This window comes from Besnoitia besnoiti, chromosome II, assembly GCF_002563875.1.
Source record: "Besnoitia besnoiti strain Bb-Ger1 chromosome II, whole genome shotgun sequence".
NCBI lineage: Eukaryota > Apicomplexa > Conoidasida > Eucoccidiorida > Sarcocystidae > Besnoitia > Besnoitia besnoiti.
In genome coordinates this window covers 4,580,734-4,606,817 of record NC_042357.1, presented here as the reverse complement: position 1 = coordinate 4,606,817, position 26,084 = coordinate 4,580,734, and the positions used below count along the sequence as shown (strand labels likewise).

General features: G+C 56.9%; 4 protein-coding genes across 4 annotated transcripts; 2 read left to right on the top strand and 2 right to left on the bottom strand.

The window, feature by feature from the left end:
• Positions 1-139: 139 nt before the first annotated feature.
• On the bottom strand, positions 140-2,927 carry BESB_040010 (uncharacterized protein; the record flags this gene model as incomplete). The annotated part of the gene is made up of 4 exons (XM_029362587.1): positions 140-356; positions 627-1,582; positions 2,161-2,213; positions 2,741-2,927. 4 exons carry the CDS (start codon positions 2,925-2,927, stop codon positions 140-142), a joined length of 1,413 nt encoding a protein of 470 aa, XP_029221552.1.
• A 3,097-nt stretch (positions 2,928-6,024) lies between these two features.
• Positions 6,025-7,813, bottom strand: BESB_040000 (acid phosphatase GAP50; the record flags this gene model as incomplete). Its single annotated transcript, XM_029362586.1, has 3 exons — positions 6,025-6,423; positions 6,623-6,930; positions 7,255-7,813. The coding sequence occupies 3 exons, from the start codon at positions 7,811-7,813 to the stop codon at positions 6,025-6,027; spliced, it is 1,266 nt and encodes a 421-aa protein (XP_029221551.1).
• A 4,939-nt stretch (positions 7,814-12,752) lies between these two features.
• Positions 12,753-19,378, top strand: BESB_039990 (DnaK family protein; the record flags this gene model as incomplete). The annotated part of the gene is made up of 11 exons (XM_029362585.1): positions 12,753-12,917; positions 13,764-13,913; positions 14,371-14,593; positions 15,007-15,268; positions 15,514-15,704; positions 16,200-16,351; positions 16,738-17,068; positions 17,414-18,066; positions 18,462-18,575; positions 18,866-18,992; positions 19,233-19,378. 11 exons carry the CDS (start codon positions 12,753-12,755, stop codon positions 19,376-19,378), a joined length of 2,514 nt encoding a protein of 837 aa, XP_029221550.1.
• A 3,478-nt stretch (positions 19,379-22,856) lies between these two features.
• BESB_039980 (ran binding protein) lies at positions 22,857-24,218 on the top strand (the record flags this gene model as incomplete). The annotated part of the gene is made up of 1 exon (XM_029362584.1): positions 22,857-24,218. One exon carries the CDS (start codon positions 22,857-22,859, stop codon positions 24,216-24,218), a length of 1,362 nt encoding a protein of 453 aa, XP_029221549.1.
• Positions 24,219-26,084: the final 1,866 nt, after the last annotated feature.

Here is a 26,084-nt window from a genome sequence, read left to right as displayed (position 1 = left end):
TGGCCCCCTCGACCGCTCCATCAAACTCAGACACACCCTGCTGCGCACACGGAGCCAGCGCCAGGTCCTCCCTTACTCGTTCAAGCGCCGTGTCGATCAAAGGAGGAGGGGCCTATCCGCTCTCTCTCGTGTGTGAGTTTCAGCCGCACATGAGAGGCGCCTTGCGTGCGCAGGTGGTGTCGGTGCATCCGTAGTCCTTGCACATGCGTTTTTGGCACCGCAGGGCCACGCCAGCCGCGCAGCTGCTGCGGCAGTTCCCGGGTGCGAGGGGTCGGGGAGCTGCGAACCCGCCAAGCGAAGAGCCGCAACGCTCCTGGCAGTACGCCGCATACGCCCCCTCTTCAGCTGCCTCGCATCTGGAAACACGCAGACGCCTCCGCAGAAAAAAGCTGTCTGCGCAGAGGATGCTGGAATGGAGCAAAGGCCAGACGCATTCGGAGAGAGACAGAGATCTGCAGCATACGCGGGCGAGCGCGTGTGGAGGCGGCAGAGCCTCGGTGGAATCGCAGACGAACAACGCATGTAGACAGACGTGTGTGTCGGTGAGGCAGGTCGAGTTACGTAGCCGTGCGCGAGTTCCCCCCCCCCCCCCGTGGGGCACAGAGGTAGATGGATGTAAGTCTTACGTGGAAGATTGCGTGCAGTTGCCTTTTTCGCAGTCCGCGAGGCAGTCTAGGTCGCCGCGCTTGCACTCGGAGCAGCACTTCTTCTTGGTGCCAAAGAGCCCGTTTCCAGTTGGTCGGCTGGGCGACGAGCCCAGCGCGTCGAATCGGTCTTCTCGGCTGTCATTCCCGCCAAAGAGGCCGCCGCCCAAACCGCCGCCGTTCCCCAGCAGATTGCCGGCAAGGCCGCCGAGCAAGCCGCCGTTTCCATTTCCGTCGTTGAGGCCACCGAGCAGGTCTCCGCCGAGATTTCCCAGCGCTCCGTTTCCGCCGCCAAGGACGCTCTCTAGCAGCGAGTTCCCGTTGGGGTTCAACAAGCCCTCGGGGGCCGCGACGCCGGCGGTCTCCTCGCTCGCGCGCGTGGCGGAGCCGATGAGCGCCGGCGTCAGACCGACGGAGGTGAGGGCGCCTTGCGCCAGGGCAGCTAAGTCTGGCGCAGGCACGCCGCGGGAGCGGAGGAGCGCCGAGAGATCGTTCAAACTTGTTGCGCCGCTGCCTGCGACAGACGAGAAGCCGTTGATCAATGCCAACGGGTTGCCCAGCGTGTCGACGGCAGTCGTCAGCGGACTTGCGGAGCGAGAAAGCGAAGCGACCAGGGCGTTGGGGTCCGGAAACAGAGGGCTGAGGAGAGTGGAGAGGCCCACAGGGATGAGAGTTGGATCCGCGCGGGAGGCTGAAGCCGAAGCATGGGCAGCCGGAGGCGCTGAAGGCGCTGTTGCCTTTCCATCTGCGTGCAGTCGCTTCTTCGATTCCTTTGTGAAGCGGACGGGAGAGGAAGTGGCGTGGAATGAAGCAAAATGCGAGTCGAGCGAGGAAGGCGAGGACACTCCGGAGAAAGTCTCCGAGGTCTCGGGCGTCGTAGTTCCGCGAAGACGGCGTGCGGCGGCGGCCAACACCAAGTTGGAGGGTGACGCGGCAGTCTGAGGAAGCGAATGCGTACGCCGCAGGAGACAATAGAGGGAAGCACGAGGTCTGTCCATATTCGGTGGTCGCAGAGTCGGAAGTGGGACCTGTCTACACCGGGGGTGTGTACCGCGGCATTCAGTTCGGTGTACGCCTTCTAGACAGTCTAGAGGGAATTGTCAGGGTCCTCGTATATTGCTATATATGTCCTGACGCGTGTCGCATGCGTGTTTGGGCGTGTGCGTAGTAGTTTCAGCACTTGCTGATAGGCATATGCATCCATGCTTCTACTCGGCCCATTCGACTACCGGAGCTCATCTTTCAGATTTTTCTGGTAAGGGCGATATAGGGCATGTGCCATAGAGAGCGTGGATAAATCTGTGCATGCATTGGATCTTGATTACGAATGCAATTCAAAGGGAAGTCCTGCCATCTGACGGTGCGCTCGCATAACCGGCGCGAAGAGCATTTTCGCTTGCGAAAACTTGCGGAGGTATGGACTGCGGTCCTTTCAGCTTTCTAGCCAAGGAACGGAGCTCCTGTCTCGGTAGAGAGGAGCGGAGGTTGAGGAGGATACCTTCTTAGGGACGCTCACCTTGTCGCCCTCGGGGTTAAGTCTGCGTTCTGTAGAGGAAAGGATGTTCAAGACTGAGAGCAGAAAAACACCGGCGACGGAAACACCAGGGGTCGCGCGGCGTTGTCGCAGTGGGAGCCCATGCTACCGCTTGAGGTCAAACCGAAGGGCGGGAGTCCAAGTACAATGCCCGTCGGATGTGTAGCGTTCCATCTTCACTCAAAATATTAGTGAACAACCTTATTGTGCATGTTTTGACGACGATAACGTGTGTGTGGCGTGCGATGCGACTTCAGCAGAGGAATCGAGCATGGTTTCTATCCAGCGTAGATATAAAGCGGTGAATGAAGTCGTTTTCCCAAGAATCAATCCACGCTCTTCTATTTCCTAGCACTACTCGTGGTCTGATACTTAGTACACAGTGAGCTAAATAAATGCACGGAACTGGACTAGCATGAATAGACTCATATACACAAGGGTATCACTCTACTAGAATCTCTGAGCAGCTCGTGGTAGCACGTTACCGCATGCAGATTTCCTCGGTGTCAGTTCAGGCCCTTTCAAAAGTATTGCTCGTGCCTTGCGCTCCATTCTAGCTCACTTGTTTCTGTGGCTTCGTGCTCGGCAGACGCGGTCTTTTCTACGTTTGTTTCAGCGCTTCCTAACGCCGCGACGCCCGCCAGCTTCCCGCCTCGCAGTCCTCCCGGAGCTTGGCGCACAGCAAGTCCGCTCAGGAAAAGAGCGAGACACAGCGACGAGGAGCCCAAGAAAGAGCGAAAGGCCTTCATGGTGGCAGTGAATACTCTTCACCAGGTCATACACAAGTATGTATATATACTGTGGAATACTCACACAACCGCGGGTATTCACGCTCTGCCCTTTGGCAGCCGAAGTCAACAACAGAACTTCCTGGCTTCGAAGGAAGCGAGACAAGACACGGACGCCTCTCTTATTGGTACCCTCCTGAACACTCCAGGAATGCAATCTTTCCTGAGAAAGGCATGTCCCGCGCACCGCAGTGACACTGTCCACACGTGAGAAAACGACACGAAAAGAGTACCTGCGACCTTGGTTTATACGCACACCCGACAAACCAATACGGACGGAACAGAGAAAGTGCAAGCTAGAGAGTTATCAGACGCGATCTTGACTCTCTCTCAAGCCTGTCTGCCTCTTGTGCTTCACGTAAGAGGGAGACAGGAAAGAAGATAGACGGAGGAGCAAATGCCAGCAAGATAAGGAGCTGCCGTCTACCCTCTCGACGAGCGAGTTAACAAATGCTTATACAAGCACGCGTAGCGAATAACCTGAAACAGTACGGTGTCAGGGACCTCTTGGTGAACCGAAGACGGGCAACTGACACCCAATGCACAAACGAGGGTGGCGTTATTACCAGCCCTGACCTGTTTCCGTAGAGAACCGAAACAAGACGATGCAGAAACGCAGTTCCACAAACTCTGTTATGCCATCCGCTCTCGGAAACATCAGACTACCTTCATTCACTGAACGTAGACAAACATATTTACTCTGCGTTGAGAAGAACCGCCTCCTCTCCCTCTTCGCAACGAGCGGCGGCTTTAGCCCCGACGGGAGAGATGCGCTTCCTGTCAATCTTTTTGGCTGTTCCCTCGAAGGACAGAGAGCTCGTTCGCGAGGGAGGGGTGTCGCGGGAGAGAGCAAACGAGGGAGAAGGCGAAAATACAGAGACATCAGTAAAACAACGTGACAGAATTGAACCGTTGAACCTGTGGCAAGACGCTGAGCAAGAGGAGAAACGCACAAGCGACAGATACAAACGAACACAACGAGCTCCTGTCGCCTCAAGGACTCAAGTATATTTCAGGGCTTGCCAAACTCTCGCTCACACTCTTTGTCCCACTGGGCACTGAGGAAGATCTTCGTACTCGAGCTCTGATGGTGGTGTTACTTCTGCTTCCTCAAAGCCAACTTTTAGAGTACGAGGAGTCTTGAGACCGCACCAGTTTTCGATTCGATTGTTCATCATTCTCGAGGGCGGAGGGAGACTGACCGCTGGCGGTGGATGGCGTAGTTCCACAGTTTTTCTACACTAGCAATTGTGCACATAGGGCCGCAAACGAGATAGGCACGTGCTCGTCTTCCTGTTCGCTGCGTTTGATCACTACCGGTATCTCATCTGCGAGGAGGATGCCTGCTAGACACCAGAAGTGACAACGAGCCCGAGAGAACTTGGGTGCGGCAGCGATTCTGAGTTCCAAGACTGGAAGGTGGGATCTGCAGATTCCGTGCTAAAGGAAACGCAGTCAATCGAGCCGCGCCTCGACACGTTTCACGCTTTAGTCGAACAGCGAAAAGCGCCACATACAAGTGCCAGGTAGTGGTCCTGTGAATACTAGGGGAACAGCATCCTGTCGTTGTCGGTGTCACATCTCTGCTCCTGTTTCGCTATCAAGACACTAGTCACGCCCATAGCCGCGCACCCTACACAGATCCTCATGTCTCGCTAAAACGGATAAACACCTCAACTGAGTTACCCCATCAGTGAAAAGAAGGCGCGATCACGAAGAATCAACAGTCTTTTCCTCCGCGTGGGAGCTGGTGTTACCTAAAGCAACGAAAGGCTCGCGAGCGTCTGGAGAACTTCCGAGAGGGGGACGAGGGCACGAACACTCGGCCGCGTCAATGCAAGCCACAGACTAACACAACTTTGCTGCGTGCGTTCCGGGGATTCTGCAACTACACCAAATGGGCTCTGCCGTGGCGGAAGTCTCAGCTAAGCCCACCGTCCCTCTGGAATGCCTGTGGAGCCGTGCCTAGGCACAGTGGCCGCTGTGGAATTATGAGGCTGCCGCATTCGACCGTCACAGGACTCCATCTCGGAAACGCTCGCGTCTTGCGCTCGGTGCTCAGACTTCCCAACGACGTTCTAGTAACCCAGTCTAGCCTGCGCAGGGTAGACGCTGCGTGTATGTGAGGTCCGGGGTAACGGTGACCTCAGAGCAATATGTGCCTGAGTATATGTATCAAGTGCTTAGGCGCATGGAAGGGACGAGGTAAGTTTGAGAAATAAGCCGACAAACGCGAAGAAAGACCAGGACAGACGCTGGGGAACAAAAAACTGACACACACCAGCTTGAGGGCTTCTCTCTCACGAGGCGTCCGAATTCTCAAGCGAGAGCGAAAAGCAGGTACAAGGAAAACAAGAGGAGACAAGAGAAGGCCAGCGATCCCTCGTATGTGCTCTCTTTCGAAAAAATCATAAAACTAAAAAACTCGCAAGAAAACCACAAAAGCAAATCTCCCCAAGAGACGAGGTTGTCCTGTCTCATACAGGCACGCACGTGTTCTCTCCGCACCTCTGCTCCACACGCGCATGCGCGCCGCACTCTGCCAGGCGAGGCTTCACTCGGAATCCACGGCGGCGCCTCCACATGAAAACCTGGTCGGGAGCTGACGCTGGCTATGGCGCTGGAGCGGGTGCAGGAAGAGGTGGAACAGACCTCGACAAACTAAAGGTCTCACACAAACAGCGAAAGCCGTTTTCTCGTGAGCGCTGCGCCCGCGTCCACGTCCTCCTATCCAGATGCAGGGACAGGCACACGAATCTGCAGACGGCTGTCGAGGCACCGCGACAAGAATGCATGGGTGCGGGAGGCCTCTACACGCGTTGGCACCCAGAATGGAGACCGGCGTCCCCACTTTGTCGCTGTGTGTGTGTTGTTCCAAGCGTGGCACGCGTGATTCGCGCTTTCATTTTCAGACGTTCGTTTCCTCCTTTTCCCGAAGAAGAGCTTGGCGCCAACAGCCCGGTGCTTCCTGCTGCAGACAAAGGTTGACTGCTCGCGTGTGTCGAGTCTGGCCTGCGGCGGCGGGCCCTGCTGGATGAGCGTGGAAGGGAGAGATCGCTTATTTCGTGTAGCGAGAGACCGCGCTGGCGAGGGTGAGCGAGAGGAAGAAGGTGGCGATGCAGAGGCCGATCGTGCCGACGATGCGGACAAACACGTCGCGACCAGGCATCTTGCCCATTTCGGGGATTGGCCAGTAGCGGACCTCGGGCAGCTGGCTGACCAGGTTGAAGGCGTCGATCGACTTGCGCTCGGGACGAGTCTTCAGCTTTTGCGTGTGCGAGAAGAGCGTCTCGCCGCTGGTCCCGCTCACGATGCGCGTCACGAGGCCCTCAGCCGTCAACTCAAAGAGGCAGAAACCGGGCTCGCCCGCGTAGAACAGGCTGTTCGAGTGCTTGACGATCGACGCGCCCGCCGCAGCCGCACCAGCGCCGCAGCTCACGTGGCTGATGTTCTCGTCCTGAGAGCGGGCAGAACACAACAAAAGGCGCCGGATGATACTCAAGCGCCTCGCGGACACCGGAGGGCGGGTCGCCGCCTCGCTTCTGCCAAGGCAAGCTCCGTGACCCATACACACGACGCCGAGGAACTTGAGACATGGCAAGAAAAGTGAGGCATTCTGAGGAAGTGGAAGAGAAAGCCGTGAACGCTGGACTTACAGAGATGACTTCCAGGCTGTAGTCGTAACCGGAGATGTACGCGTCTACGTTCGCCTTCTTGAGGAGAGGCTGGAGGTAGTACTGAAGCATCGAGTCGCCCTTTGACGCGCCGCTCGAGTAGACGGGGCGATCGGCAACGACGATGATGTAGTCGAGGATCTTCGGGGCGATCTCCAGGGTCTTCTCCAAATCCGCCCACGCGCGCGCAGTCACGTTCGAGAAGGGGAACGAAGAGGACAGCACCCACGTGTCGATGAAGATCATGCCGACGCTCATGTCCTTGTGACCAGAGTTGATGAATGCGCTTCCTGCGAACACCAGCAAAGGACAGACAGACAAAATTTGCACATGAAAAGAACCAGACCAGCAACGGAGAAGCGAATTCAGGAATGAGACTGGAATACTAACAGGGGCACGTATGTATGTATGGATATATATAGAAGAAATTCAGGGCAGACGGACAGAAGTGCGACGCGAAGCAAGTTGCATAGTTTGGAAGGGGTGTCTTGGTGCGTTCTAGGGCTGTGTGTCTTCATATGCGAAGGTGAGGACTATGCGGCTGCGTCGATGATCCGTGCGTCGGGTTTCGCAAGGTGAGGGTCTACGAGGACGCAGACTTATGTTTGGCTTACCGGTGGAGGCCTGGAAGTGCATCAGGGTGTGGTACCACCAGTTGGGAAGCGTCCACTTGGGGTAGCCGGTCTTGACAGCTGTCGCAGCCTCCTGAGCATCGGCCGGCATCAGCTGACCGTCCTTGAGCTGGTCGCTGGTGACCTCGTAGGTGAGCTGCGTGCGGAGGGCCTCGGCGGTGTAGTTTCCGCTCCAGTCTTCGACACCGAGGACGGTGAAGAAGGGCATTTTCAGGGCGCCGCTGGCGTCGCTGTAAACGTCCTCGTAGAGAGTCTGCCACTTGGTGTCGTTCGCACCCGAGATTCCGCCGACGAAGTTGGAACCCGGGGAAGTGATGAAGCTGATGTGCTCCGCGGCCGCAACCTTCTTCAAGGTCTCCGCGACGGTCTGCTGGCCGCTCGTGCCGTAGCCCCAGTTGCCGAGACCGACAAACTTGAGCTGAGCGGCGACGGGAGCGGGAATGGCCAGGAATCCCAAGAGAACAGCGAAAGAAAAGACCGAAGTAAGCGCTGTCGCTCGCCGCGACACAGCGGCAGCAGGGGACGAAGCAACGCGCGCCATCTTTGCAGAGGAATCGCCTAGAAACGAAGGGACGGACGATCGCAGGAAGTTCCAGACGGCGGAAAGACAGACGAGAAAAAAACGTGCAACGGAAATAGGAAAGTTTACTGGAAAATCGTGACGATTCAACACGTGTCCCGGCAACCAACCAGACGCGCGGCCGCACGCGGACAGTGGCTCCTCGCGCACGAGCGATAAGTAGGACCCGTAGAAATCGTTCGAGTCCGTGTGTCTGCTGTCGAATCTCTGTCTGGACGGTGCCTGCTTTTCTCTGTCCTAACCCAGAAATCCACGAGATTTGCGCCGGGAGAGTTCTCCACAGAAAAGATAGAAAGTGTCGCGAAACAGCGGAGGGCAACCGCGGGAAAGAAGAAAGCGACAAACAATGCCAGTTCAGAGGTTCGCTACGAGACAACAGCCATCTTGGCCAGCAAATCCGCCGAAAGCGTGGAGGCGGAGGACCGGGCGCGCTCTCCCGCGAGCGGCGGCGCTTCGCGCAGCTCTTCAGCTGACCAGAAACGCCTCGCTCGGGCGTTGTCTTCTCGCAACCCGAAGCCTGACAGCTGACTAAGCAGCCACGAGCTCGAAACAAAGCGGCTCGACGGCAGTGGGGACGGGACGACCCGATGCCCGACAACCGACGACCGAAACGCGCGGTAAGAAGCGAGGAGGACGGCGAGACGATTGCTGTTGTCACAGTTCGGAGTCCAGCGATGGTGCTGTATCCATACGATGCAATTCCTAGTTCCAGATGCGCGGCAGGCAGTGCCCAAAGTTTGGGAAGAAGCAACACCTAGACGTTGCGTAGTGGACGCATTTAACCACAGGGTACACCTCTTCTGTGGTGGAAAGACGGACAGAGGCATTGATGTGGATAGCAGTTTGCTTACAGATATGTCCTATTACACTTTTCTGTTTGCCGCAGCGCCGATAGAAGAAAATCCTGTCCGTCTTCCGCACTCTGCTTATTTTCCGGAAGAGTCGCGGTTTCCTGTGCGGAATAATCCTCCACCGCGGAGCACAGCTGAGAACAGACGAATCCACAGAAGGATGCCGCACCAGTTGGTCCTCCTGTTAGAACGTAAGAACCAGATTTCTCATCTCCTCCTTCTCCAGTGATCGTCGCTGTCTCCACGCCTTTGCACAGACCAGAGAAGTTGCCCAGACGCCCCTATAACTCTGAAGTCTCGCGACTCGGTGTAGTTATTCGCGTTTGAACGCGGGGCCGCATCCAGCAGCTGACAAAACGTCGCGTTTTGGCCATTGCCAAAACGCGACGTTTGTCAAGGTCGTTGAACGCTGCATCGGTCTCATCCAGTCACAGCAGCGCGTGTAAATAGTTCAGACAGGACTGGACTTAACCCTCTCCGCGGCTCGGAACAGAGTGCCGCTTGCATGACGCTTACACAAAACAGACGCTGGCAAGCAGCTCGGGGAGCTAAAGACCAGCGACAACCGGACCTGCGGTCGCGCGATGCAGATGGTTCCGTTTTTTATCCGGGACAACGTAAACAGGAAAGGTGTCGGGGTGCGAGCACGCACGAGGTGCCCTGCCGGTTTGTGCCAACGTTCAAAACCCGAGGTGACTCAACGGAGAAATTGACTAGCGCAGAGCAATGCGACTCTGTTTTCAGTTCGTCAGTTGTTTGACGCTGTGCTCATGATTCTTGTTTTGTGTTTAAACCGGGATGGCGCGAGTACACATGCTGCAAAAGACGATACCATAATGCTGTCATTCCAAGTCTGCTTCTGGAGAGCTTGTGGTTTGCCCTGTGGAGGTATTCCAGGGAACAGACTACATATATTCCCTTGAGCCCAACCCGTCGACAACTGACAGAGGTGGGAGCCTGCTGCAGACATTTCGTGTTTCGCGGTTCCCCGAATGCCCCCCCCCCCCCCCGCTCCTCGATTCCACCTCCCAGAACACGTAACGAATGTCCGAAGTTGCCCGCCGGGCTTGAGGGAAGTTCGCCACCTGGAACTGCGCAAGAAAAAAGGGGACATAACGAAAGTGGACTCGCCAGAGCGTGTACCTTGTTATGTAACGGAGCAGCCGTTCTGATGAAAGCCAACAGCTGCAAACAGGAGTACTACTTGGTTCTGCGGCGGCACGTAGTGATCCCGTGTCGAGTTCACCACTCCGTAGCGGTACCAATGTATGCAAACTGATCCGGTGGTACAATTTCTTCTCTCTGCTCCCTCGGAGAGCTGAGGTATTGGCTTGCGGCTTTTGAGGGCGTTTCCCGTGTGCTTGATTGGACTTATTATGGATTCGTGCACTACCATACAAATCGAGCCTTGCAGTATTCACTCAGGATGCACGATGCCCAAGGGAATGGAACAGGAACCTCTCGTCTCATGGCGCTGCCGTACAGCTCCACTCTACCGTGGGCAGATGCCTCACACAGCTGTTGCCTCATTCAGGAGCGTGTATCCACGGGATATCTCCGAGTTCTAGCAGTGTAACCTCCCCTGAACGTGGAGTTTGTCAGTTTGTTCCGCTGGTCATGTAGCCGGGCCTGCCGCCTTGTTTGAACACAACGAGACGTGGACACAGACGGGCTCGCTCAAGCGCCGGTGATCGTCCGGCAACCACTTTTTCTCACAAGAGCCTGTATCTAAAACGAACTCGATTACGCTACTGCAAGTTTCTTGCCGAATGGACACCCTAAACCCTAAAGTTCCGTTAGTGGATGGGGTAAGTTGGTCTCAACCAACGTGCGCACGCACTGTGTAGACGTTACTGACTGAACAATTATTGACCGCTTCAGATAAACTCAAAAAGTAATTCTATTGGAACTGGGGCGATAAGACTGAACGTCGTTAGCGCTAGTGGTATGCAGTCGACCAAAAGCTTGTGACAACGTAGCTTCCGACTGAGGGCTCGGTAACGTCTCCCAATCCGTAACCACGTCCAAGGATAATGCTTATCTCTATACAGCACCATAAAGATGTGAGGAGTCTCATACGTTCCATAGAATCACAGCGACATCACAGTGCCATATGCTTACGGCGCGGACAATCTTGTAAAGCCGTTCTCTCCCTAATCTCGCTGGAATAAGCTTCACATTTTGTACGGCACCTATGGTGCAACTACAGATGACATCGCTGACGGAATTAGTGAAGGTGGTCGCAGGTGCTATTTTTCTGTAGGCACTGGCATTGAGAGTTCGTCTCATCTAGTTCTTCTATACACCTTTCCCGCCAGAAAAACCCACACAACTACCGTGTTCTATGCGACTGCGGACACCTTGCCATCGGGGTGCATCCCATGCCCCCCCCTCTGAGCTTCGTACGTGATGCAATTTGGACTACGCATAATGAGGAAAACCGTGCGTGTGCGAATGCGATATGCATTGCGCTACTGTGCCCTGGAATCCTGAAGCTTGGAGCGCCTACAACGAGGAACGAATGGAATCTGCCTCGTGGACTATCGGAAACACCGCCACGAAAAGTTACTCGCACGCTACCGAGAGCGTGGCTACGGCCACGCAATATCCGTCACAGAGAAGGAGGCTGTCCCGGTTTCAGCTAGTATTGGCGGCTGTGGTTGTTGCGTAGTTGAGTGCCCCGATCCGACGGGCGGCTGGCCTCCGCTGTGGACGTGGCCACCCGTGCTCAGCACGCGACCAGTCTCTCCTTCTGGTTTTCTGAGCTCCAACTGGATAGGACTCTCTTAGTTCAAGGCACACAGACGGGTCTTTTCCCAACAGCGCCACCAAGGTATGCTGTACATACGGCTGAATGACGTTCTCATCTCCCCTGCGCGGAGTCGAAACTTGTCCTCTCGTCTCGCTTCAAGGGCTCACGTCGCATCAGGGCCTGCCGGATCCTCAGCTACTGGCTGTCTTTGCGGTACTTGAACTACTTAAACAAATCAGGTCTGCGCTGGAGCAAGGCGTGGCAAGCGGGTATACTCGGCAGAGACGGGGTTTGAGCGCGGGCAGGCGGCAGGGCCATCCCGAGTGCGCGAATCCTGGCGGAAAACACACGGTGCTTACCGATCTCTACCTACTTCCCCGATAAAGTGCACTGATGAATAAAGGGAGTGCTCAACTGTTTCTGGCCGAAGACTTGGCTTATTGGGCTCTGTATCGTCTCCACGTTTGTGCCTTGTGTCTGTAGCACTTGCTCCTGCGCTGCGTACGCCAAAGAGGAGCATCTTTGCGCACCCCGCATATAAAAGCTCTTCGGCCGAGGGGACGCATATACTGCCTGAGGACAAACAGCAGAGACGAGGAAAAAGGCGAAAAACGGGCAGTAATGTTGTTTTTCCGTCTTGGTAGAGAAGATTCTTTTCGCATTCCCCCCTCTTCAACAGCGCTCCCATTTTTTCTCCGCTTCGCCGTTTCCCTCTTCTTTTGTTGCGGGGGCAGATCTAGTCCCTTCTTTGCCTCACACCTTTCTGCTGCACACTTTCCCGGCTGCACGTTCTCCTTTCACTTGAGGAAGGACACACTTCTTCTCCTCATTTTTCTCTCTCTTTATTTGTTTCGCACTGCCTGTGTCATTCTGCTTGTCTTTTCTCCTCTGCTCGTGTCGGTTGTGCCTGGCGGAGCTGGTTTCCCCCCTACTACTGCGAGGATCGATTGAATGCAGACATCCCTTCCCATCTGAGCTTTCGCGGTGTCTCTGCTGTTGAGTTTCTTTTTCTTGGTTCTCTTTCGATCCTCTGGTGCGACTCTACGCGTCGCCTTTTCTTTTCGCCCTTTCTCAGCACCCTCCTGCAACCTTTTTATACATCCACACACGCGAGCTTGACCCTGCCCGAAGCACCTTTTTCAGTGCGTCTTCGCTCGTTGTAGCCTCTCTCGGCTGAGCCGTCCTTTGCGCCTGCAGCAGCGATTTACCAGCTCGCTCTCTGCCCGCGCTTCGCGTTGCCCTGTCTCGGTAGTGGCCCTTCTGTCCCTCTCCCTCGGTTTTCTTTCTTTCCGCAAAAATGGCGGTCATCGGCATAGACCTTGGGAGCCTTAACAGCGTTATGGCGACCATCCAGCGAGGAACTGTCTCTGTCGTGACGACAGAGCTCTCAGATCGCGTCACGCCCTCTCTCGTGGGCTTCACAGACGACCAGAGACTTCTCGGCGACCACGCCCTCGCGCAGGTAACTCGCAGGTCACGAAAGTCGTGCATGCCTCTATGCATGCATGAGCTGCCTGCTGACGGATTCATCTCCCCTGGACGCAGACCAAATTCAGATGCCTCTGTATGCACCTGTATACCACGTGCTGTATCGAGGCGCAAGTCTACTTGTGTCGGGGACTCTGAATGGATTCTCGTACCGATACTGTGTTCGGTGTCCACAGCTGTGCTTTTTGTGTGAGATGAAGTCGTTCTTTTTCCGTTGTGCTCTCCGCAAGAAAAGGCGTGTATCGTGATTCGACGGTCGTCTTCGAGGCGACTCTATTTTTCTCTTTACTCTCTCGATTATGCTCCGTCCTCCAACCCTTTTCAAAGCAGCTCGTGGATGCCTCAATGCTCCTCTCTGTCGAGTAGTTTTGCCTTTCGCTTTGCCCTCTGAAGCGGATCTAGGCGCGGCTCTCTCATCGTTTTCTCCGCGCTCCCTGCATTTTTTCCCTTCTGGCCGCGGTCTTCTCTCTGTGCGTACTGTCGTCTACTCTCCCTCCCCCCCCCCTCCCCCCCACCAACACGACGGCGGCGCGACGCTGCTATCTTTCTTCTCCGGACTTCAGCTCCTCAGGAGCAGCTATTCTGCGTGTGACGACTTTTTCGCTCTCACCTTCTGTGCGTTTGTCGTTCTCCGCCTCGCGACGCTTTTTGGTCTCCTTTCAGCTCCTTTCAAGCTCAGGGGGGGGGGGGGGGTAGACCCTGCACGCGCGCCTCCGCTCGTCAGCGCTTCAATGCGGAGGCGCCCGTCTCCGAGCCCACCGGGGGCGGGATGTACCGACGCTGAGTTTGCGATTTTGTCGCTTCCTGTGTGCCTCTGCAGATGAAGAGCAATGCAAAAAACACTTGCCGGTACTTCAGAAACGTCTTGGGCGAGATCTACGATCCCTCCAGCTCGCATCTGAAGAAGGAATTCGACCTCTCTCTGCAAAACATGACGCCTCTCCCGCCCAACAACATCATGGGCTACCGGGTGCGTTGAGCTCATCCGTCTGCTGCGCCGTTGACTGCTTGTCGCAGTCCGCGTGGTTCACCTCGCACACCGCTCCCCCAATGCCCATACCTATGCGTGCGTATCATTATCAATATCTATGTCTCTCTGTATATATCCATATCTATAGGTATACATGTCTGCATAGATACGTAATATACGTGTTCTTGGAAGCGGATGCACCTTTGCCTCTGGGCGAGGACCCAGTGGGTGGTTCTGGCTCCGGTTTCCTCTCGCATCTTGCCATTTTCTCTGCTGTCGCCTTTTTTCGATTTTGCCGTCTTCCGTGTCTGTCGAGCCCGCGCGTTGCCAGTGCCTCGCGCGAGAGGAGAGGCTGGAGGTCGCTCTCGCCGTTGACGGTTTTGCGGGTCTTCGGTTTCGCGACTGCATGCGCGTCTTCGCGGTGTGTGTCTCGCGCGCCTGGGGTGTGCCTTCGCAGGTACACTATCGCGGCCAGGAGATGGAGATCTCTGCCGAGCGCGTGGCGGCGGCCTTCTTGACCAAACTGCGACAGGTGGCGGAGTCGAGCCTGCAAAAGGCAGTCAGCGAAGTCGTCATCGCCTGCCCGCCGTGGTTCCGCGACGCGAACCGCTCGGCGCTCCTCGACGCTGCGCAGATCGCGGGCCTGAAGTGCCTCAGAGTCATCTCTGACATGGCTGCGAGTCAGCAAACAACACAGCAGACAGGGCGCGACCGCCTGGCGCCCAAGCCCTCTGTCTAATGGCGCCCAAACCATCTGTCTAAAGGCCCGTTCCGCCAGCTTGCCAAGTCTCCATGAGTCGCGTTTCTCCTTAGGGGAGCTTCCGTCCTCTCTCTATATGTAATTTATATCTATTTCCGTTTGGCGACCTCCAGTTTAGTCTTCCTTATGTATCTTTTTATGTTGGTCGCTGTATCAACGAACTTATCGCAACCGGGCATCTCGCTGCGTCCGTCGGCCTATCTGTCTCTCTGTGTCTAAGCCCTCTCTCTGTCTCTACGTGTGCTTCTGTGTCTCTGCATGCGCGGTCTCCGGCCCTGTGAGTTGTTTGGCTGGTCGCGACGCTTCTTGACGTGGTTTTTTTTTTCTGCGCAGCCTGCCTGGACTACGGCATGTATCGCCGCCAGCACTTTGCTGCGGATCGCCCGCACATCGTCGCGTTCGTCGGAGTCGGGCACTCCTGCGCTTCCGCATGTATCGCGGCCTTCTGGGCAGACCGCATGCGGATCCTCGCCGAAGTCTCGGATCCCGAGCTCGGCGGCCGCGACATGGACTACGAGATCGTGCGCCACTTCGCGACGGCCTTCGAGAACAAAACCAAATTGAATCCGCTCGCCAGCCTCAAGGCACGCCTGAAGTAAGCCGGACAGTCACTCGTGCGACACATGTGCGTGCGTCTGAGGCTTTTTGCGTATGCCTTCGTACATGGGGAGTGTGCCGATGCGCCGTGCGCAGCCAGAGAGGCGCGGCAGCGGATGCGTCTATCTGCACATGCGAGACGAGTGCGCGTCGAGGGACGACTGCCTCGCGAAAGAAGCGGCCCCTCTCCTCCCCCCCGTTGAGGCGAGCCCGGCGAATCGGCGACGCTCACTTTTTCCTCAGGCTCGAAGACCAGGCCAACAAGGCGAAAAAGATCCTCTCCGCGAACTCAGAGACCTCCTTCCACGTCGAGTGCTTGATGGAGGACGAAGACTGCTCGGGTCTGCTGACCCGCGACGCCTTTGAGGAACTCTGCGCCCAGAGACTTGTTCCCCGCCTCGAGGCGCTGCTCCAGGCTGCGCTGGACAAAAGCGGTGAGCGGCGCCGTAGAGCCAAGAAGTCGCCACTCAGCGCAACAAAGCCGTTCAGACACAACGGCGCGCGCGTCACCGCGAGACAGCGAGGCGCAGAACTCTGAAGAGAGCAACTGAGAGGGGGGGGGGGGGACAGGCATGCTGATGTCGCATCCATATGAAATATATACAGATGTGTATCGAATGCATGCTTAGACAGATCTCGTGAACCATAACTACACATGTGTATATATACATATTCATGCGTATATGGAAAGGTCTACTTATGGTGTTTGTGTTGAGTGTCGCATGGGGAAAGCTGCTGGAGGCCCACGGATGTCGTGGATGACTCGCGGCCTCGGATGACGAGATGTCATTCAGGCGCTTCACCCGAGGAACCGCCGGCACATCGTTTCTGTTGGAGGCTTTGTGGTGCTTCGACTCCCTGCGTCTTCCCGACGACTCCGTCGTCCGCTCACGCTTTTACTGAGTCGTTGCCCGCCTTTGTGCGTTCAGGCCTGAAGAAGGAAGACCTCATGAGCGTCGAGATCGTCGGCGGCGGCACCCGCATTCCCTGGGTTCAGCGCTGCATCACGAACACATACGGCTTGGAGCTCTCTCGCACGCTCGCTGCGGACGAAACTGTCGCGAGGGGCTGCGCGCTCCAGGTAGAGAGCGACCCTTCTCGCACGCAAATGAAAACTCTCTCCTTCACGTGCATGTGAATATTTCTTGTATTTCTATCGACTTGAGTTCACCTCCGCAAGTCGGGTGCGCGCCAGAGCCCAGCAGACCCGCATAAGGGATCGCGTGGCCGCGATCGTTCCTCTCCAGTCTCTACTCTCATACACATACACACATTTATATATATTTATATTTATTGCTGTCTTGTATGCGCCACGGAGCGCTGGTATCTGAAGCTGGACGCTAGCCTCTTGCGCGCGGCGGGGGCGACCTCTATGTCTCCTCCGCGCCGCCGCGAGGCTTGTATGCGGCGTGAATGTCGAGTTCGTTTGCACTCGGTTGGGGTTGCTTGGCGTGCGCTGCAATGCAGGCGGCGATGGCTTCTTCGAGCTTCAAGGTCAAGGAATACGGCTTCGGCGAGCGCACGCTGCACCCGATCTGCCTCACGTGGGCGGAGGGTGAGCAGCCCGTCGCAGTCCAGCCGCTGTCGTCGTCGGGGCATCCGCTGCAGGACTCCGCCGAAGTCGCCGGCGGCGTGGAGACGATCCAAGGCCAGGCGCCGAGCGGCGAGCCGTGTATCTTGATCCCCGCCGGCAGCGACACTAACACGATTCGGAAAATCACCTTCCTCCGCAACGGTCCCTTCACGCTCAAGGCGCAGTACGCTGACCTGCCTGCAGGCTCCCCCGCGGCGCAGCTCGGTAAGAAGAAAAAAATGTCGGACGGGCGCTGCTGGCGGCCAAGGGGGAAGACTCCTGTCGAGACGGGCTCTCGGGGCCAACCGCGTGAGGCGCTGCGGCGACTTCTGCGTCTGGAGGGCGCACAGGCGCGCCGGTCGCGGGTGAACTTCCATGGATAGGCCGTCGCAGGCTCGTCTCTCCGAGAAGGCGACGCCGAAGCGCCGCGCTCCGCGAGCGTCGCGGTTTTTGCCTCGCGCCTCGGGCTTCAAGTGAGATGGAGGGGAGGGGGAGGGGGGGTGGCCTCTGCGGGAGGCAGTGTGCAGCCGGATGGACGCCCGGTTGCTTGTGTGGTGTGTTTGTGTTCAGACGCTTGCCACGTGTCGCTGACGCCTGCGGCGGAGCCCCAGGAGATTCAGATTTTCGTGCATCTGAACTACTGCGGGTTGCTGCGTTTCGCGCGCGTGTGCGTGAAGCAGAAGCGCGAGGAGGAGGAGGTGGTGCAGAAGGACGCAGCTACGTCTGCGTCTTCGCCGGCGGGCGCGGAGGGCGCGGCGGCTGCGGAGGCGGAGAAAATGCGGCAGACCGAGGTCCGGCGAGTGGTGCGGACGGTGAAGATCGACGTGCCTTACCAAGTTCAGGAGGCCCCCAGTCGCCCGACGACTTTGCAGCTGCGTGACTTCCGCGAGGACGAGCTCAACATGGACAACGAAGACCGCATGACACGCGACAAGATGGATAAGCTGAACGAACTCGAGAGCTACCTCTACACGCTCCGCGACGACATCGACGACAGGCTGCGAGAGTTCGCGGCCGCAGACGAACGCGACCGCATCCAGGCGCAGCTCGAGGCCACGCAGACCTGGCTGGATGACGTCTTCTGCGACACCAAGAGCGTCGCGAAGAGCGCCGTCGTCACCAAACTCGAAGAACTCCACGAAATGGGCGACAGAGTCACGCGGAGGTTCGAGGAATTCAATCAACGCAAAGAGGCCGAGCAGCTCCTCCACACCGCCGTCTCGGTAAGGAAAAAACGGAGCTCTCGCGGTCCCTACAGGTGCGGCGTGGCGGCGGCAGTTCTCCGCGAAATTCCCACCGTCGCCGTAGGGCCTGACTATGAGCGCTGTCCGTAACGCCGCGAAGCGTGCGCACACACATGGACATACATATATATGTAATTATGTACATATATATCTATACAAATATACTTACATGAAGATGACTCCGGTTATGAGATACAGACAACCAAGTTCTTTATGACTGCAGTACACCACCACCCCATTGGACTGCTTAAGACAGCTAAAAGTGTAATTAAGGATATACCTATGCGTTTACATATATACATGCATATATACAATATACAAACACATATACTAATATACATGCACCCCATGTGAGTGCGGGCTTTCTTTTTCAGGAGAGCCGCTTGGCGGCCCAGAGCCACGACGAGGCTTACGCGCACATTCCCACTGAGGAGAAGAGGAAAGTCATGGAGATGGCGGACGAAACCGAGGCCTGGCTCTCTGAGATGGTAAGACGTCATTTCAATTTCCTGCTCTCATTTCGTTGTCGTCTGTGTCTGGTGGGTCTACTCCGTCGCTCGCTTTTTTAAAGGCGTTCTTCTGCGTCGCTGTCCATCTCGCCTCCTCGGTCTGGTCTTCTGTCTCTTTTCACCCGCTTTCTGTCGTGTCTCAGCGCCTTTCACCTCCGCAGCGAGAAAACGGGATTTCTTCGGATCGCCGGCAGGTGTGTGCCGGCGGCCTAAACCCTAAACTTTCTCCGGAAGGGTTTCTTTTTTTTTTTTAATTTTCCTGCTCGCAGATGGCTAAGCAGAACGGCATGGCGCTGTATCTCGACCCCATCCTCACGGTGAAGGAAATGCACAAGAAGAGAGATGCCCTAATGCGCTTCTCCCACAAAGTCTTCGCGACCCCGAAGCCGAAGCCGGGTGCGTCTCCAGGACCCGTCATGGCGCACATTATTCATAGTTTTCACCTGCGTGTGGATGTGCAGAGAGGGGCCTGCACATGATCTTTCTTTTTATGTTTTCATGTAGAGCCTTACGCGCGTGCATCCACCGTCGTGGATGACGCGTGCATCTGTAGCGTTTTGACTGAGCTCGATGAGCCCATGTACACGAATATGCCTTATCCTTCTTTCGCGGCTTCTCTTTTGCGTCTCTCTGCAGCTCCGCCCCAAGAGCCCGCGGGCTCTCAACAGGACGTTGACATGAGCGCGGGCGAGGAGAAGGCTGGAGGCGAGCAATCGGACGCTGCGCCGCCGCAGGGAGGCGAGTCCGAGGCTGCCCAGCATCCTCCGCAGCCGGCGGCTTAGAAGGATTCGAACGCGACTGGGGAGCGACAGCGGATTTGCAGAGGCGGTCCAGAGGAAGCGCCGCAAGAGGGGCGCGGAGAGAGTCCGCGGCGCGCGAGAGAGGAGAAATCGGTGGAGGCGGAGGAGAAGAGACGGGTTTCCGCGACGTAAAGCGTTTTCACGAGAGGGAGAGCGCCAAGTGACGGGGCAAGCAAGGCGAGAAAGAGGAAGGACGGCCCCTGCAGAAGGAGAGAGTGCGCGATGGCCAGGGTGCTTCTTTTTTCATCCTTCGTGCGGATCTGAGAGCAGAGTATTTCTCAAATGATTTGCACGTTTGCGTATCTATATTTTGCGGCAAGTCTGCGCGTGTGGGGGGAAAGCAGCTGAGTGTCGTCGATAGCGCTGTGCGTGTTGTCGTCTCTTTGCTTGCGTGGCTCGAGCCTTCTCTGCGGGCGGAATTGTCTCAACTTAGGACGAAAAGCAATGACAAGCAGTCATGATATCAGGCGTAAGTGTAGGGTACATCTCTCGTGGATGGCGAATCAGTGCATGTGCCTTGCCGGCAGCTGCGGTTTCGACACGGTAGAAAAACAACCTCTTTTTATCCATCTGCTTTTTGCGAGTTGAACTGAGAACGGGGTGGGATGCGCCAACAGACGAGCTAGCACATTTTTCGTTTCGAGCTGAATCCGGCCCACTGCACAGAATCCTGTTTTCTTTCGTGCGGCTTTCTTGGCTCCTCGAGGCAAAAACGTTTTCCGTGGGAGCAAGTGGGGCCTTGCCCGCCTCCGCCACGCAGTAGGCTCCTTGTTTTTCTGCGTGCGTCAGTCGGGAGCGCGCCAAGGAAAGGATGGAGATGCCTTCGTGGCATCGGTCAGCCTGCACGACGAAGATCCAGGCGGCAGGCTTCGCATGCGGCGTGTATACAGCACATACATACACAAGTGTATATGTATACACTTTCGCATTTTTTCCGTAGACATATGAGCATGTGTGCATGCGTTCCGCGCGTAGGAAGAAGATACCAGGAGGCAAAGAGGGTCTCCGGGGTCGAGCCGAAGAGCTAGGCGAGCGGGCAAGGGCTGCGGAACATCCGTACGAGTTTTGGAGTCGTCGCCTCTGAAATTGTCTGCGTGCCTGGTCGAGACACAACGCGACTCGTATGGCTAGCCGCCGAGCCGCTCCTTCCGCCTCCGTTTTTCCCGTAGCATCAAAAGACTGAACTGCATACAGCACCGTCAAAGCTGTTCCTCGCGTCTTCCGTCGCAGTGCTTCGCACTCGCTAGCGGAGGAGGAGAGAGAGGCGCCTCGAATTTCGATTCGTTTGTGCCTGTCCGGTACGACAAAAAATCACGCAGAAGGGTAGCACAGACGTGATTCATCAGCTGAAGGCGCTGATGCCAAGACAGAGGGGATGACAATCGCGGTGCTTCTCTCCTCAGAGTGGAGCCCCGCCGTAGAACTTGACCCTCCTATGAGATGCAACATACCGTAAGGCTGCCTTGTGATCTCTGAGGAGGAATCCAACGTGGAGCGCCAGGCGCGGGGAGCCTCGCCAGTTGAGAAATAGGCGCAGACACGGCTGTTTAGTGTACTGGTATGATTGTCCCTCCGGCTGCGAGAGGTAGTGGGTTCAATTGGCGGAACATCCTGTTATTTCTAAGTTTTCTGAAGCTGTCTAGACACAGAAGACACTTTTGCGCCGACTGTTTGCCCGGTCTTTGCGTTATTGTTCTGCTTGCCCTTTCCGTTCGAGCTTCCTTGTCCTCGCTTCCTAGTGCGGAAAAGAAACCACTACCGATAGCGGAGAGGCTCTCAGTCTCCGTCGCGGCTGTGGTGGCGGCCGTGGCGACTCTTAGCGCCTCGCACTCTGGATGAGCTCGCACGACCATGCAAGTGATGAGAGCGCTTTCTTTCCTCGAAGCGCTCTCTAGAGTTTGTTCCTGTGTGCTTTCTATCTCTTCTGTAGTGAATTGAAGCCACTGTATCAGGGCGCTTTCTGTTTGCGCTTCTTGCGGCACGTCGAACCAACCCTCGCAGTCTCCACATCCTGCATGAGAGAAGCGTTTCGAAAAAGATGAGCGACGGATCGTGGAAAACATGGACGGGCGTGCGCTGACCTCTCTGTCTGTGTCGAGAGAGGAGAGCGATCTGCTCAGCCACCTGATTATCGTCCAAATGTCTCCTGTGAGGGAGGGATGGGCGGCATCTCGAGAGCGAGCCACGTGTTCTTCTCACATTCCAATCCGCGATGGCTTAGTGCGCTTTTCCAGAGTGAGAGAGGTCTTCTCTCACCTTCATTGAGAGAGAAATGCAGTTTGCATGCCTTGTGAGTCTGTTAGCAGGCCACTGGCGCCGGGTGGGGGACCCTCAACGCATTTTTTGGTCATGATCTTTGAGCATAGACCGCGCTTTTCCCATGACGGTTTTCGCAGACGTATGGTACCTCTCTGTGTCTACTACTGGTGACACCGCTTTTGTGTAAATAACTGAATGTTCCGAAGGGAGTTCAGTCCGCTCCTGGAGGCAGAAGCCCCCCCCCTCCCCCCCCCGGAGTAACTCTCCCTCAATCTAGACTACTTCCAGAGCCGCAGTGCCTCCTTGCGCAGAGGCTTGGCGTTGACTTTCATCGTTTCGCGATAGTGCCGACCGGGAGCGCTTGCTCAGGATCGCCAACGTGTTTCCAACTTAGGTTGTTCAAAAAAAGGGGAAAGACGGGTTTGACGACGCTCGAACGTTCACGAGGCGCAGCAGATGACTGCCGTTCTGGTTTCAGAGACGGCCTATAGTCGAGAGTGCAAACACGAAAAACTGCGTAGATGGTGCGCTGCAGCTTCTTCGAGGAACGCTTCTTTTCTCGCGTGAGACGGTGTGCATCGCGAACGAGAAAGACTGCAAAGAACTTCTGAAGCTCCTTGATGATCCTTTTTTCTTGTTCGCCCCCCACGGTTTCTTTTCAGCGGCAGCTGGCATACGCTTACTCTGGGATTGGGGCAGGACGTGGCTGTTTTTTCTCGACTTCCGACTCGTGTTCTCTTTTTTATTCCACGGTTCTTGGCAAACGCCCGCGGTTTTCGCGTTCACGCTCGTCCCCGCTTTCCCTCGAGCGCGTTTTCTAGACACCCGCCTCCGTTTTTGAGTTCGCCTTCACACACAGGAGCGCCTTATTGTGCAAAGTGCCGATTCTCCGGCGCACATGCTGACGCACACGCCACCAGGATCCGCGTGTCTGTGCTCTCGTTTCGCCGCGGTGCTTCGTCCTGGTTACGCGTTCCTTTTCACTCGCTTTTTCACCCCTTGCTCTGCTGTTTGAAGCCCTTTGTCTAGCGCCTTCTGTCTTTGTCTGCCGGCCTTTCGGGGCCATTCACTCTGGGCTTGCCGTCCTTCGCGAGCTTTCGTTCGCCCCTCCTCGCCAGCCTCCGCGCTTGCTCTCCGCGTTTTCTGGTTCTCTCTCCGTACCTCGCGCAGTCGCCGCGCCTTCCGCTCTCCTCAACCACCCATGTACGCGCCGCTGGGGGGCTGCGGGCCCCCAGTCTCTGACGGAGATGTGGGCGGCGGCTACCCCTCCTCTGCAGGCTTCTACGGCTCCGGCGCCCCGGCCCATTCGCCGCACTCTGGGGCTGGCGGCTACATGGGCGGCGACGCGGCGCTTCCGACCGCGGGCGGAGACGCGCAGGCGTTCCGTGGCGGGCCTCCGAGCCTGCGCGGGGCCCGCGGCGGCGGCGGCCGTGGAGCCCAAGGCGCAGCCGCGCCGCCCCCGCCCCACTTGGTCGGAGGGCGGGTCCGGAAGGAGGGCGACTGGCAGTGCGAAGACCCCGCGTGCGGGAACATCAACTTTTCCAAGCGGACGCGGTGCAACCGATGCGGGAAGAACAAGCCAAAGACCGGGGACCCGCTGAAGGACATCCCCAACTTGGGGGGCCCACCAGGGCTCTTCAAGCAGGGCGACTGGCCGTGCACGCACTGCGGGAACGTGAACTGGGCGAGAAGGAACACCTGCAACATCTGCAGCGCTCCCAAGCCGAGCACCCACGACGAGCCGCGGACGGGACGCGGCGGAGGGCACTTTGACCTGCAAGACCCCGCAGACCGCAGGCGCCACGATTCCGACGACGAGGATTTCGACGAATTCGGGCGCAGAAAAAGGAAGCACGGCGCGCATGCGCAGGCGCAAGCGACCGGCGGTCTCGCGTCAGGCGCAGCAGGCGCTGCGCATGTTGGGCCTCCCTCGCCGTCGGCGACGCTGCCCCCGCCCCTGCGGCAGGGACAGTCGGCCGCGTCCGCGGCGCTTCCGGCCGGGTCGGCCCTGGGGGCCGGTGGAGCCGAGAGGAATGGAGCCCACGTGGAGGCGGCAGCGAGGGGGCGGCCGGATGCGAACGCGGTCGCGGCGGGGGCGGAGGGCGGCCGAGGCCCTTCGCTGCAAGGCGGGGCAGATGCCACAGAGAGCGGATGCGCGACAGATGGCGTACGCGGAGCTTTCGGGGGCGGGGCGGGAAGCAGCTTCGGAGAGGGAGACTTTGTTGGCGTGAAGCTGGCCTTCCCGCCGGCGCCCAAGAGACGGCTCGTGTCGTCTTCTTCTTCTTCCTCGTCTTCGTCTTCAGAGAGCGAGTCAAGCCGGAGCCCAAGCCGGTCGCGGCGGAGCCGAAGGAGCCGCAGCCGCAGCCGCAGCGACAGCCGGCGACGGGCGAGGAGAAGGAGCCCGAGCCGCGAGGAGAACCGGAGGTCTCGAGGGGGAGACTCCTCGGCCGGCGCGTCGAGATCTGGGGGCTCCAGTCGAAGAGATAGAGAGCGGGAAAGGGACAGACGGTCCCGGTCGCGGAGCCCGCGAGACCACCGAGGCTCCAGCAACCCAAGGCGATGAAGAAGGCGCAAAGAGGCGTCGAGCTCCTGCTGTTTCGTGTGCGCGCTCGAGATTCGCGCGGAGGGCGGTTTTGCTATTTCCCCCTTCCAGAGATGTATGACCAGCTGCGCAGCGCTAGTGCTGGGCATCTACACGCCGCGCGTACTTGCTGCGTCGCGCGAGAGGACCGAGTGACGGCGGGTCTTTCTCTCTGGAGCAAGGCTCTGCGGCCGCGTGTAGCTCTTGGCAAAAAAAAAGTACGGCGGGCTCATGTTTGGCCTGCAGGCGCGAGGGTCCTAGTTCCACGTGCTTTCTCGCTTTCGAACTTGACGTTTTTGTCGCAGTCTATCTCAGAACAGGCGCATCTGCAAAGGCGGAGCTACAAGTCGTTTCAAACAGCAACGCGAACAGACACAGAGGCATCTGAGCCAACTGGTTAACTGTAAAGGCTCCGCAGCAGAGAGGGTGCTTTGATTGAAGGGAGTAGCGTGCGTCAAAGGGTAGAGTCATCTGCGATAGGCAGGGAGCGTCGCGGGCACTCCTGGTCGCAGAAGCGGGTCGTCATGTGACGGCGCACCCGCTGGCCGCTGAAGCGTAAGCTTCCCATCATCTCACCTCACGCACAGATCTCTGGATGTGAATAGATCTGCCTGCTGTAGGTGTGTAACTGAAGCCCAAGGCAGCGTTTCCGTGAGTCATGGGGAAAGCGAGAGAATCTTCGCAGCTGCACCTTCCCCCACATATATGCAGCTAAGCCGTCTAAGCCGTTACTTTATCAGGAAGCACATATATATATACACACAGATGTGGATATATATATATATATATTCGCAGGTATTGTGCACGAGTCGCGCTCGGCCGGTCTGTTACTCCGCGAAGAGTAGGAGACGGAAGACGCTTACGACGGTTTCTAGATCCCCGTTCCAGCTGAATCGGAATCTGCCTGTAGCGAAGTGTCTCTTTCAGAAGTGCGTGCTGGAGGCCTGCCCTGCTAACTACAGAAAGCCCCCCACCCAAACTTCCACCGCAGACGAACTCCGGATCCGCTCTTTTAGAAATCATGTGGAGATTGGTCCACAGTACATTCCACCTCGAATTTATATGACGGCCGCAAGGTACGCCCGAAACGGAGGCGCGCGCGTGGATCTGAAAGCATCGACTTGAGAGTGGGGCAGTCGCTGCAGGGCCCCGCAGACGTTGCTGTTCTTTGGAAGTGAGCTGATTGTATATATATATATATATATATATGGGTTGGCACGCAATCCGCCGGCGAGGAGAGACCCCGATTTTAGGCAGCGAAACGAAAAAGCGCATCGAGGCGATGAGAAACCTTTTCCAACAAAAACGTGCGTCGCTGTCGTTCTGGAGCCTACGCCTCCAGACGGACGCAGAGACACCACACGATACCTGCGCAAGCGGCCCAAGACCCACCCCCACTAACCAATATCTCATATGCGTAATATCTATTCCTACAGATAAACACACATAAATACACATATATATAAATATATATATGCATATATAAGGCGCAGTTGGAGTCTCACCTGAGGCGGACTGCCGGAAGGAAGCACGTTTGTATCCAGAACTTGCTCCACTTATGCAAAACGCATCTGCGCACGCACTAGCGCATGCTAATATACAAACATACATTTATATATATATATATATATATATATATATATATATATATGCGAAACAGCGGTTCAACTGCAGACGTCAGGCGCGCCCCGACAACGCGGCCGAACTGCCCCCTCGACAGCCGGCCGCTGCTTCCCACTGAAACTTTCTTCTGCGTGGTGGGAGAGGCAGTCGGCGCCTTCTTCGTCGTTTTTCCGCTTTCCGCAGAACGAGTTAAGCAGAGAGTCGCATGTCTTCAGGCTTCGCCGG